At 51.7% G+C, this 13461-nt stretch overlaps 2 protein-coding genes across 4 annotated transcripts in view; both read right to left on the reverse strand.

Moving 5' to 3' along the window:
* JKAMP (JNK1/MAPK8 associated membrane protein) overlaps positions 1 to 13461 on the reverse strand; it is a 134224-nt gene that overhangs the window by 58487 nt on the left and 62276 nt on the right. The window lies entirely within an intron of this gene.
* DAAM1 (dishevelled associated activator of morphogenesis 1) overlaps positions 1 to 13461 on the reverse strand; it is an 88338-nt gene that overhangs the window by 41241 nt on the left and 33636 nt on the right. For all 3 annotated transcript variants that reach the window (XM_066998490.1, XM_066998488.1, XM_066998489.1), the window contains one exon: positions 11131 to 11354. In XM_066998490.1, the coding sequence (XP_066854591.1) occupies positions 11131 to 11313 (183 nt within the window). In that variant the 5' untranslated portion in view covers positions 11314 to 11354. The remainder of the gene's footprint in view (positions 1 to 11130; positions 11355 to 13461) is intronic.

Consider the following 13461-nt stretch of genomic DNA (forward strand, 5'->3'; position numbering starts at 1 on the left):
ATGCTGGCGGCTGTCGAAGACGACCCCTAGGTCAGTGTCCATCCCTATCCACCGTGTACCCACCGCACTCACCCCTCAATTCAGCTTCGCCTTCACAGCTCTGCCCCTTTGCACCTGGCTGTCTCCCATGGCCAGAGCTGCCAACTTTGCTATTTTAAATATTCTTTTGGAATCAGGTCAAAGGCACGTAAAATAACAGCCTCGTTTTGCCACCAAAAGGAAGTCTCTGCCCAGGGTGTTTTTACTGGAAAGAGATACGCTGCTCTTAAATATTTATCCCGTACAGTTAAACTCTTAACCTCTAGATCAGGAAACATGTTTCCACATTAAATCTTCATTTGAATATGATTTAAAAAAAAACAACTCATAGGAGAGATTTGACTCTCTGAGTTTATGTGCTGTTTCTAGGAGGTAAAACACATCCGTGCTGCTTGCTTTGCTGACAGCTCACGCCTCCCTGCTCAAGCCAAGCAAGCCTCCCCCCCTCTCCATGAACAAGCAGCATCTAGCGAAGGCAATTCCATGCTGCTCTCCTAAAGCTACCTGAGATACTCGTGGTTTAGCTCAGCACTCTGTGAGCAGGATCCCACAGGCTGAACAGAAGTTTTCATCCCTCCCTACACCTTCACCCTGGAGGATGTAAAGTGGTGCTCGGGAGAGATGTGCCCATGGTCCTGGCCTCCCCAAGCCAGCATGAAGAGCCCAGGTAAGAGGGATGCACGTGTGGATGGAAGGACCAGGGCTGGTGAGCAAAAATCAAAAAAGAGTCCTGCTGAGTGGTGTGGGAAGAAGACAACCAGGCAGCTCCTCCAAGCAGGTGCTCGCTTGGATGTCTCCCTAGCGGGAGCTTGCCAAGAAAAGAAGTCAAATCCCAGCCCGTTCCAGCAGTGACAGCATCAACCAGGCACGGTGTCTTGTGTGCAAGTCAGAAAAGTAACCTTCCCTCAGAGAGGCCTGGAAAGCTGGAGGAAAGCCTCGAGCCTGACCTCACTGTAAAGAGAGCTGCGAGGTTGCAGGCTGCCTGAGGTGGAGGTCATCTGCTCCAACGCCTTGCTCAAGCAGGGCCACATAGAGCTGCTGCCCAGGACCACGTCCAGGTGGTTTTTGAGTATCTCTAAGGCGGGAGACCCCGCAACCTCTCTGGTTTGCAGTCAGTGCAGTCTCTGACCACCTCGTAAACGCAAACCCAGATCAAAGAGAAAAGTGAGGCGCTGTGGCTGAACTAACCGATTGATCCTCCGAGCAGAGAGGGCATCAAAGTCCAGCCCCAGGCTGTGGCAGACACTCGTGCCACGGTGGAAATTGTAATGAGCATCCTCCATGGCTGAGAGCCATCAGACTTTCACTGCGGAAGTGGCAGGAAGCGAGGAGCTGGCTGGGGCTGCTGGCTGCATAACACGGGGTCAGAGGGGAGAGCAGCAGGGTGAAACAGCTTTAAGGGTCACGCTGGAGCACAGGAGTTTGAACACTAAAGCTAGGCAGGACAGCCCAGGCGCGAAATTGCAGAGCTGGAGCCTGAAGTCTGAGTTCCTCCCCTTTGTTATTTCCCTTCTCCATGGGGTGGGAGAGATGGGACATGATGTTGGGTGCTACAACAGAGAGGACAAGCAGGTGGGATGCTGCAAATCTCTGACTTCAGAAACAAGCCCCAGCATGGGCTCCCAGAGCCCAAACACTGCCCACCCCGGTGCGACTGCCACTAGGTTTTCCCTTACAGCCCACAGATCCCCTGGTTCAAAAACCTCTGCCAATAGTAGGGTGCTAGGATCATATAAGGGACGGTTCACTAGGCAAGGGCTGGTACCCCCGTAGTATTTTCAAAAGGTGGTAGGAAAAAGGATGAAAAATTTATTAGTCTGATGTACCTTTCTGGCTGATTAGTTGTGCAACTGCAATTCTTAGAGGAGGCAGGGGAGAAAGGATGTTGTTCATTGCCATAATTGAAATAAAAAATCATGCAAGGGCTGCTGGTTTTTTGGGGGTTCATATATACATATCTGCGTGTGCACATACATATGTATATATGCACATATAGAAAGACATCACAATAAATAAACAACATAACAAAAAGCAAGTGAATTAACTCCTGAGGGACAGATGTACAGAGTTTGGAAGCTCCTGTGTAAGGCTGCAAGGACACCAGTGGGACTACAGCAGACAGCCAAGGTCTCCTGCATCCTCAAGCAAATACAGGGAGATCCATGACTGCTCAAAAAACAACCAACCAAAGCTAAACCTAAAACAATAACTAAATAAATAAATGAAAACAAAGAAAGAAACAAGTGGGAACTTCCTGGCAACATTTGGCACTAACTGGTACAGCATGAGAATAAAATAAATAAATCGCCTGTTGAAGTCTGCATCAGCTTCCTTTCTCAGGGGTCATAATCTCTTTTTCACTCTCTTCCAGGCATTCTTCTCCAAGTTCATCAATGTGATTTATCCAAGAATGTTGCAGTGTCAAGGGAAACAGCAATCAGCATTTTTCCTCCCGTCCCTCATCTAATCTTCTTCCGCTGAGCGAACACGCCGCCTCGCAGGGAGGCTGCTGCACTCACACTGGCGGTCCCGGCTGTGATTTATACCGGCGTGCAGAAAGCCTCGGCCAAATAATCCATCCTATTTATCTCAGTATTTTCTTTTTAAGCTCTTTTCTTCAAGAAACAGACCTACTCATCGGTGGCCACTACGGCGTGACTGCATGCAAACACGTAATCACCTTCAAAGGCAGCCTGAAGGTAATGCACCCAGCAGCACAGCTAACGATATTTGGATGACTACAATTCTCAACACAGGCAGATTTAGCTCAGCTTTTTATTTAAAACAGGGAGGGATTTCCTTTTTAGTATTCCTGCTAAGAATATCTCCTCTCTAGCATATGTATTTCCATTCGCAGTGCCCTGAGGACATAAAAGCAAACCCCCAGACAAGCTGACCCCAGCCAGTGCCATTGCTGTACGTTTTCAATTTATTCATGCCAACCTGCAGCGGGAACTACAGACCGTGACCAAAAACCAGCTATTTGTATTTAGTAATGAATAAGCATAACGGATAGAAGATTCGTATTAATTTTGCCTTTATCATTTAATGAATTTTTTGAAGAAAGGAAATTGCCTACAGCAAGGCAATGAGCAGCAGCAACAAGGAATAATGTCTTCAAAGCCCTAGCAGCTAGTCGGCCTCCTCCCTCATTTAATTTTTATTTCTAGATTAGAAAAGACAGACTGCAATCCATCCTGCTTTGCAGCTTTCAGTTATTGACCTAAACACGTTGGATAGACGTAAATAAAATATGTATTCCTTTCTTCTCCAGCAGGGAAGATTATGGCCGTCGATATCTGATTTAGCTCCTCAATAAGCTCCAGCTGCGGCTGGCTCACACTCCCATCGGTTCAAACACCTACCTGAGGCAGACAGCACGTACTGCTTTAACGCTATTTCATTTAATTCATTATTTTAATTATCTAAACTAAGTTTAGATTTTAAGGGTGTTCATATTCCAATGCTGATGTGTTTTAAAAGAGAAATACCTACTTAGTTGTCTCAACCTTTTGTTGTTGTTGTAATGTATAACTGCACACATACATAATTTGTTATTTATTGAGCTCAGCCTTCTACGACCTTTTCACCGACATCATCTGGAAAACCTTTCTCCCATTTTAATTAAACACTTCTACATCTTGAATTATTGTACAAAGCACTCTAAAAGCGAGGACTGTGTTGATCTAAGCAGTTTTACCCAGACAGGCAAGCACTCTCAGATCTAAAGCCCTGCAGGTGGATTGCCAGAGCGCTTTTTCCACACAATTGGACATAAGCCGTGAAAACAACAAAATAAGATGTATTGGCCCATTATTTGTTACTGTGATCACTACGATGGTTAAATTGAAGTCAACCTCAGCTGAGCATGACTGCCCTTCGGTGGGTGCACCTCATACTGTAATAAAGCCTGGTGTTGGCAAATAAATAACAGGAGGTTTTCAGATGTGCATTCCCCACCTATTTATGGACGCAAAGAAGCAGCTCCCTTTTCAATCAATTTTTAGATATCATCTCTGTTACTGAAATCTGTGACAGCTACTGAAGTCAGAAGTCAAGCCAATGGGTCAAGTGTCGCTTCAGATGTTCCCTGCCTGAAAGGGATGCTTACCTATGAGTGCTGCGCATGGTTGGTTTGGGGCTAAACCACTCCAGGGTTTCCTCAGCTCTAGGAAGGGCATTGAAAAGGGGCCCCTTGTTTACCTGTGGCTTGGAGATACATATATATATCTATATATGCATGCACACACACATATATATACATATATATATGTACAAGGTGGATCCCCCCCAGCAACCAGGCTCAGATACTTGGTCTGCTCAGTAGCTGCCCCTAGATCCCAGTCCCCCCAGTTGCTGGCACTGGGATATACGAGTTCCTGCCTGCCACTGTGCCCCTGTGCTCCTCTGAGCCTGTGCAAATAAACCCGTGATGGGCTGGTGGCCCCCGTCACAGGCCTGGGTGTTATTTGGGTTCTCCCTCCCACCACTGTCCCTCCGAGCTCCTCTGCGGGTGTGCTGATGAGCTTTAGCACACAACCTAACAACAAATGTACTCATTTGTCTCTTGTTTAACCAGTACCTTCTGTAAGTTAAGCTCCAAGCCAAGCCTGGAATGCTTTTCATAGGAAAGAAATGTTGTCCCTCCGCTTCACATTGCTGATGTGCCACTTATCCTCCCTGCAAAGCTTTGCTTGCAAGGAACCAAAAAGAAAAGCAGCTGATAAAACCACTCGGTTTTAGGAGTTTTCAGGGAAGCTAATCCCCTCAAATAGAGGTACTGGTTCATGTGCTGGAGTCGATGGGATTCAGGGCTGCCAGGCACACAGGCAGGACCCTGCAGACAGTGCGGGGCTGCACAAAGCCTCGGAGGCACAACCTGACCTTGGCCAGGGCTCCACGCTGAGGAAGGCACAGACCCTGCTTTCGGCAGATACCGCAGCGGCACGGACAGCTTTCCTACCCATCTGCAAGCAGATATGGGGCAGGAACGGGCTCTTTCCAGTGGGAATGCTTCCCACTAAGGTTAGCAGTGAAGCAAAATACACGTGGAGTTCAAACCTGCCTATAATTCCTGCAATATCACTCAGTGACAGCACGATCGGGACAAGCAGAATGTGGCAGGTGCCACCAGGCTGGCACCTCTGGGGTGACTCCTACCAGGAACGCTTGGAGCTGGCTCAAACCGAAACCCGAAATGCCCTAATTAACGTCACTGAAGCGTTACCAAACGAGCTATGCAGGCATCTCCCAGTGATGTGGCCTCCTCTTTTACGAAGTGCAAAGTGGAAAGCACTTAGCAGGTAGACCATATATTTTTCCACTTTAGCTGTGCTTCTCACGGAGACAAAGGGTTTTCTTATTTGCTCTCTGCCTTCAGCTGGGGCTCACATTGTGCTGTAACACGGCTCCTTCATAAAGTTACTGCTCGGGAACAGTGCGGCCTTTAGGGCCGGGCGAGCCCCCACGCTGGTTGTAGCTGTAACAGATATTACAATTACGCGAACGCTTCAGCTGAAACATAGTGCTCCTCAGTGAATTATTTTGTTCAAGTCTGTAGGACATGCGTGGGCAGAAAATCCCTATTTTCTTGCTGTGCGACGTCTGTACCAGACGCTTACCTGCCAAAACACAGGTTCAAGGGATTACACGTGAAGGCGTAACGCCGTGAGGCGCCGAGAGCAAGCGGGGTGGCTGAGGGGAGAGCGGGCGGCCCGGGGAGGCCCCAACGGCTTGGCCTGCTCCTTCCTGACTGAAGGGATGACCAAATTGCTTGGTTTTCTTCCTTACAGGGGGTTCATACGCTGGAGGGAGCTTCTGGGTGAAGGAATTGGGATAGGGTTAGTAGGTTAGGGGTGGTAGGCCGGTGCTGCGCCCGGCCCTGGGTGGGCTCTGCAGAAAGGGAAGTGTTGTCCAGGACACAAGGGCTGTTCCTATCTTTTCTGGGTACCCACAGCACGTTTTCTGTGGGGATACACTGGAAGACGGCTTCAGCACTGCTCAGTGGTTCTCAAAATCCCGAAGTCCCTAACAGCGCAAAAAGACCAGGCAACAAAAACGGACAGCTGACCTGCGAGCGTGAAATGCGAAGCCCTGCTCTGCAGCTGATCCCTCAGCTGTTCCTTAAAAGCCATGTTGTTTTGCAAGGCCAAAAACCTCATGCATTCTCCTTACTGGATTAGAAGCCGGGGGAAAAGCACATTACTGAAGTTCCTAAGTAAAACCGAGTGATGAATTCCCTCCTGGGCACGGCTACCACCACACTGCAAGTGCTCAGGCTGACCGCAGCACCCCTTAACCCCGTGGCAGCTCAGCACCCACGGGGGTGGCCGGGCTGCTCCTGGCACCCACTGCTCACCCCAAGCATTTGAGGCACCACACCAAGCTCAGGTGGCCGAGCAGTGCCAGAGCAGGTCAGCCAGGCCTGGCCTGATCTCCTCCTGCTGCTCCTGAAGGGCCTTCTTTATCGGACAAGGGGTGAGACCACACATCTGGTTCCCGATGCTTTCAAAAGAACTTCAGGCAGGAGTAGATGTTACCAAAAATAAAAATGAAAAATAAGGAAAAGACAGTTTTGAAAAAGCACAGACTGCAAGGGCTAGAAGGGAAGGCAGCACACTTGCGAAAGCGTTTTACCTCCACACTATTTCTGCTCGATTTGTACTTACAGGCTCACACAGGCACTGTTTGTCAAGCCGTACAAGAGCCCAGGTTCTGACAAAAAGACCATACACCTGTTCCAGTCAAAGAAGCAATAAAACTGCACCTGGAGCATCTCAGCCAAGTGCCCTACATTGTCAGCCACAGACAAATTCCCCGCTTTGAGCATTTCAAAGGCAACATGGAGTTAATCTCTGCGACCAGGGATGCTGCCTCCTAACAAACAGCCTCTACCCAAAGACCACCTCTGTGGCCTCTGATGAAATGCATCAGTTGCCACAAGTACAGCAAAATACAAACGCTGTAACAAATATTCCAAACTACCAGCATCTTTTCTTTTGTTCCCCAGCTTCCCAAGTTTCCAAAACTTTCACGTTGCAGGAGGGGAAAGCATAAATCACAGCACGCAGAGACCACATGTTAGTATCCAGCAGATCCCTCTGAAGGCAGTCACAAACACCCTGCAACATCAGCCAGCTGACATGTCACAGGGGGCTGGGGACACTGCACAGCCACCTGCCTCCCAGTGCCACCTCCACAAGTCTCCAAAACCCTCTAACTGCTAGAAACTGAGAGAAGGGACCCAGGGGAGGGTACCTGCTTTGGTTTTGTAGGCTGTGACTGAAAACGGACTGCTGCACGTCATGGATGCAGGGTTAGGTGGAGACTGCACAAATTTCTTCTGTATTGCTAAAGATAATGCTAGAGGTGAAAAGTCTGAAAGCCCAATGGGGACCAGTCACTGGAATTTCCTAAAAGTCCAGTTAATTGGGAGGACAAGTCTTGAGGGACAACCAAAGCAGCATCACCCCTGAGCCCTTCCCTCCACCGGCAGAGATACAGGGTGGGAGAGAGTTTCAAGACCTGGGAGAGGTGGCACCTTGTGCTCCAGGGGTGAGCAAAGCTCTGGTCTGAGGAGCCACCAGAGCACTGCCAGGACGATGACACCGCTGCAACCTGCCCTACTGGGAAGAGAGGCAGGTTATGGGGCAGGAAGGTGGACACAGCAACGGGTAACTTAACATGGATACTGGTTACAAACAGGCTGCCTCATCCAACGAGAGTGATGGAAAGCACGTGTCCAAAGGTGTCCCATTCTTCCCACCCCTCGTGCCCTCCAGACACACCCGAGGGGTCTTGGGCCCTCCTGGGGACTGCCCAGGCTCGCGCTGACCTTCCCTGCCCGAGCCGTTCAGCCCCTCCGCTCCTCCACCCAGCCGTGAAGCGCGCGCGCCGTGGGGCCGGGGCACAGCACCACACACAGCGCTTCATTAAAAGCCTCAGAGTGACAAGGGGTGTTAAGCAGATATAAAGGACATCAGTCATTTACCCATCTGGTGGAAAGTCTAGTTGCTGGCAGAAAATAGAGAGGATTGTTATGGCGAGATCCACCATATGGCACCATTATGCAGAGCTTTGCAAGTGCTTTCTCTGAGCATGCAAGCAAGATTTCAGCCTTTGAAGAAACGCTGTATTGTTAGCCTGGATACACAGGAGCCTCTTGAAAGAAGCTGTGGCAGATGGCACAGCTTTGTTCCCTGTGTTCGAAGGCAGCTCGTCGGGCCGCAGACGTTTCTCCTTGGCGGCACAGGGGACGGGCAGCTCCAGCGCTGCGTCCCAGGGCTGGTGTTGGCGTCACTCCGAGGATGCGCCTATGCCACCGCGTGCCACGGCACGCCATTCTGATGGAGGGCTGCTGGCTGCTGGAGGCGCAGAAACAGCCTAAATCCAGTGGATGCTGCCAGGGAGTACCACGCTGCTGCACGAGCCCTGCAAGTGCTGCTGAACCTGGGATGCAGCGGTGGCAATGCGAGAAGAGCCGTGCAAAGCTGTGAAGGCCCATCCCAGCAAAGGGAGCTGCAAATCACTAAATCCTGCTGAATTTCTCTGCTTTTGTCAGTGCCTCCCTGCCAGCACCTGCTCCTCCCTGGGTGGCTGAGCCTGGCCGGAGCCCCAGCAGGACAGGGGACAAAGGGAAACCTTTCAAACGGGGTCGGCGCCTGCTTGAGCGACATCCCGACAATACCCCCACGATAGCCCATTCAACCCTGGTGGGGGGAAGGAGGGGAAAGGGAAAAGGATCGCTCCGGGAGGAAAGAGTGATCATTCACTGACCACAGCAACAGCATTTGCATGCACTCAGGGGCCAGGGGAAAGCCACCGCCTGCTCCTGTTGCTGGCTGGGATGGGGCACCCCATCCCCGCAGCCCGGGCTGCAAATGGGGCACGTTTCCCAGGTGCTCCTCTAAGAGAAGCACTTGCAGGGCCACAGAATAAAAACAAAACTATTCTGCAGAAGCTGAAAGTCAAGCAGCTAAAATCCGAAGTGTCCATAGAATACAGGGCAGGCCACAAAACACATAGTAGGAAAGCAAATCAAGCTTCTAGCTAACCCGGGGGACATGAGTGCTGTCCTAAGTCCATCGGGCAGCACAAGCCCTCATCCTCTCCTGCTGGCACAGGGCAATCACGATTTCTCTCGATGAGGATGCTTCCAGGCTCAGATGAGCAGGCACACCTAGAAATGCCCCGACCTCCAAGGAGTTTTTGCAGGATGGCTCAAAAAACAGAGAGTTTGCCCTTCGATGCTCACAGCAGCCTGGGGTATGCAGAGCAGGGACCTTGCTGAGTTACTGGTCTTTGTGGAAGGACTGTCCCCACGGGTGACCAAACCCAGGACCGAAATCCACCCTGCATGGCTTTCTAAGCCCGGGCTGAAGGGAACAAGTGGTGCAGAAAAGTCGCAATGAAGCCGCAAGGGAAGAGTTGGCCAAGGACCAACCCGAGCTGGCAAAGCCTCCAGGTCCCCTCCAGCCCTTTTGACTTCCCTCACCCCAATGACCGAGACCACCGAGCCCTTTTGAGGCAGCCCCGGTCCCGCAGAGCGGGCACAAGCCGCCCTGCCCCAGTTGCTCGAGCGTGATGGGGCCGGCAGCGCTGGGGCCACCGGCACGGGCTCCGCAGGCAGAAAGCTCAGCCCAGCGCCTCTGAGTGCTTTCTCTGTCTCTCTTCCAAACGTTACACAGTGGGTTTATACAGAAACAGTGGGACACTTTCCAAACCATTTAGCTAATGCTGAAATTTAATACCCGGCACCAACAGGTTACGGAGAGCAAGAAGGAGCTGGTTGTAATGGGGAGGGGGTTTGCATCTTCACTCCCCAAAATGCCATTTGGGGAAATCTGCCCTCCTACACCCACAGGGGTCATCTCAGCCTCTCTCTCCTTCCCACTCGGCACTGACGCAGGTAAAAATTTGATTTTGGGGGGGGGGGGAACCCAGGATTTGCAGCTGCTTGCACAGGAACATGGCAAGGACGTGCTGCATGCCCTCCCTAAACGGCTTCAGGTCCCTGGGGGGCCAGCACAGCTCCTGCTGACCCTAATCCTGGAGCAGCAGCTGCCTCCCAGCCTTCTTCTCACCCACAGCTGGGAAAAAAAGCAAAACCTTGGCAGCACGGAGCAAGGGAAACACCACAGCACGCCCGGGTCCAGCTGGTCCCCACCGCTGCTGCTCTGCTCCCGCCTCGCTGCACGTGCAGCGATGCCCCGCAGTGCAACCTGTGCGAGAAGCATCTGCTGAATTTGGGGGAGATGCTTTGAAAATCATCCGGCCCCCAGCATTTTGTTGCAAGAACACGTGCTGTGGTGCAGGGATGTCTCATCCCCACTGGGATATGCCATGAGCTGGGTGTCCCAGCCTGTCCTCTCCTATCGCCCGTGGAGGTTTCATCTGGGCAAAACCTGCTCGCGAGCAGCGTGGATCACCAAAACCACACTGCCGGGTGTCTGGTGGGACATCCTATAGCATGAAGTGTGACCTCCCGGATCCTGTTACACAACAAAACACCGTGGAGAAGCACCATTTTCTCTGCTGAACCGACTCAAAGTGGAGCATTTTTGGTCCATCCAAAAAGCCATTTGGAACCGACAGAGGAAATTGAAGTGTGTTTTTCTGAAAATTTTCAGAAATTTTTGATTTTTCTGATCCATCTTTTTCAGAGTTTTGGTGCTGAGGGACAAAGAAACAATATCCTAACTCTCTGAACATCGACTTAGACCATACCCAAGGACTCCTGCAAAGCAGACTGCCCAGCAAGGAAAGCCACTTTGCACCTAGAGGGGACAAGCTGCTTTTCCAGCTCTGACACTGCATCACCCTGGACCCCAGGAGGCAGGCAAAGCCAGACTAGCCCCCAGCTGCTGCCTGCTCTGAGAAATCAATGCTTTCCACCAAGAAAGGGAAAGCACCCTGTCTGGCAGTACTTCAGGGAGGAGCAGCGCTCAAGGTTCAGCACAATATCGTTCCCAGCAGCAGCCCCTGATGCATCTAAGCTTGCCTGAAAACACAGACCCCTGCCTGTCCTCACTGGGGAGGCTAGAAAGAGGGGAAAAAAAAAAAAAAAGAAAAGTGAAGAAGTGTTCTACTTACCACCAGCTCGGTGAACATGACATCCAGCTCCTCCACTGGAGGCATGGGCAGCGCGGGCTCCATGGTCTGCAGGGCGAAGCTGCTGTCATTGCGCAGGCGGTACGTGATCTCGGGGTGGTCGCTGCTGCGAAAGCAGCAGAAGATGAAGGAGATCCCCCGACCGCTCCTCTTCCTCGGGGCCATGGCCGAAATCCTCCGCGTCCCTCCCTGCTGGGCACTAGATCCTGGGGAGAGAGGAGAGAGGAGGCTCCAGCAGCTGCCCCGCAGCACCGCGCTCCCGTCCCGCGGAGAGGAGGAGGAATCGGAGCCACCCACGCGCTCAGCGCGGAGGGGAAGAACGGAGACGGTTTACATGCCAAATATTTCTGCTCAGATTTGACATTTACAGTCCTGGCAACCTTGAAGACCGCACGAATTCAAAAGACGCCTTTGCTTGCCTTGTGCCGACGCCGTCGGAGCGGGCAGCGGGGCAGGGGGACGCGCCGGTGTCCCCCCGCTCGCAGCCCCGCAGCAGGACAGGTCCTGACCCCCCGCCACCGCTGCAAAGCCCTGCAAATCCCGGCACAAATCCCCGCTGACGTCCCCGTGCTGTGCCGCTCCTGCCCGTCCAGCAGCCCCACCAGCCCCGTCACAGGGGGTGGCAGATTTGGGGTGCTGCGGCCAAGAGCAGCTCGATGTGCTTGGTGGCACCAGGGACATGGTCCCCAGTGCGAATGGCTCAGTGCTCAAAGACCTCGTACAGCTCAAGAAGCCCTGAGCTGCAAAGCACAAAAATACCCTATATACCCCCGGCCCGCTCTTAAACGTGTCCCTAAACATCCACTGGCAGCTGCTGGTTGGGTGGCTCTTTTTCACGGAAAGTTTTACTGGGCTTTAATTAGATAAACCCTACTTGGAATTCCAGTAAATATTTACAAGACGCGGATTCAGCTGATAAAAATCACACTGCACCGGTAGCTCAGACTTTCCTACGCAGTGCTTGCGTGGGACATTACTCACGCCGTTGGTTCGGTCGGTTTGGCTGATTTCTCAAGCCCGCGTCGGGAGCGATGCCCGTGGCAGGAGGATGAACGTGCAGCTGCGAGCGAGCCCGAAAGAAACGCCAACCTGTGCCCTGCCCGACAGCTTACGGCAAGGACCAGCCAAACACTGCACCAAAACCATGGCCATCGAGCATAAAATTCAATAATACAAGGGGAGGACCAGCTATGAGGAGTGAGGACAGCGAAGAAACACCCCAAGGAGAAAAGTCAACCAGCAAAGCACAGTGGTTTTTCTTTACAAAACTTAAATATTCGACTTCTAAATCTACACGTTAAACGCCCACATGTTTTATCTCTGCGAAACAAGACCCTGAGATGTTCGGAGAGAGGACAAAAAGCTGCACGCTGCCAAAGTTAATGCAGGAGGTTGAAATATGGATGACTTGGATCTATTAACAACGTTAGGAAGAGACTTGGACAAAAGGTCAGCATTTCGACAGAAGTCTCCATTTCCCTGGAGAATTCCCATTTCCATCTAACTACGTAAGTGTCAAAATACCCAAATGCCCCAAAAAACAGCTGCTGGGCACCATGGAGAGCCACCGCTGGAGGCAGGTTGGCATCAGACCTATGCTGGGACCCTGCACCACCACTTGCACGGCCCTGAGCAGCAAACGCTGCCTGCCCAAAAATAAGAGACCTCGGAGAAAATTCAGGCTTTACTCCCATAGCCTTAACTCAGGACCTGACCCTTGAAATTATTCTCGACTGCATATTTTTAGCACATGGTGTAATCATCTGCCGAAGCGGGAACAACGGGAAATATTTACTCGGTCTTCATCTGGGATAATCTCTGTGCCCGATCTGGAGGGCCTCCCTTCTCAGAGAGCCCTAAATCTCATTCCACATTCGGCGTCTTGGATTTGGGAAAATGCAGCCACTGGAGGAATTTCAGCTGCCGCGAAATCTCGCATCGCAGCTCCCAGGCAGGCAGCACCGGAGCAAATCCATTTGCAGTCCGCTGGCACCCACGAGGCTTTAGGAGGGGTTTGACACCTGGTGGGCAGTTTCTTTCCCAAGGGGAGGGAGGGAAACAAAGAACTAGAGACACGTTTTCTCCAACAGGGAGAAAATAAAAAATGCACTGCAGGTTTGGGTCCTGCAGGGCCACAGCACAGAGGGAAATGAAGGCAGGGAGGTGGCTGCACACCAGTTTGTGCCTTGCATGGGAGCTCGGTCCCAACCCACACGTGCTTATCTGTGCAAAGCTTTGTTACTCGGTCTTCCTACTGAATCAGGGCACAATTCTGCTCCCACAGCCAGGGTACTTCACGGACTGGACCAAACC

The sequence above is a fragment of the Anser cygnoides genome, chromosome 5 (assembly GCF_040182565.1).
Source record: "Anser cygnoides isolate HZ-2024a breed goose chromosome 5, Taihu_goose_T2T_genome, whole genome shotgun sequence".
Classification (NCBI taxonomy): Eukaryota; Metazoa; Chordata; class Aves; order Anseriformes; family Anatidae; genus Anser; species Anser cygnoides.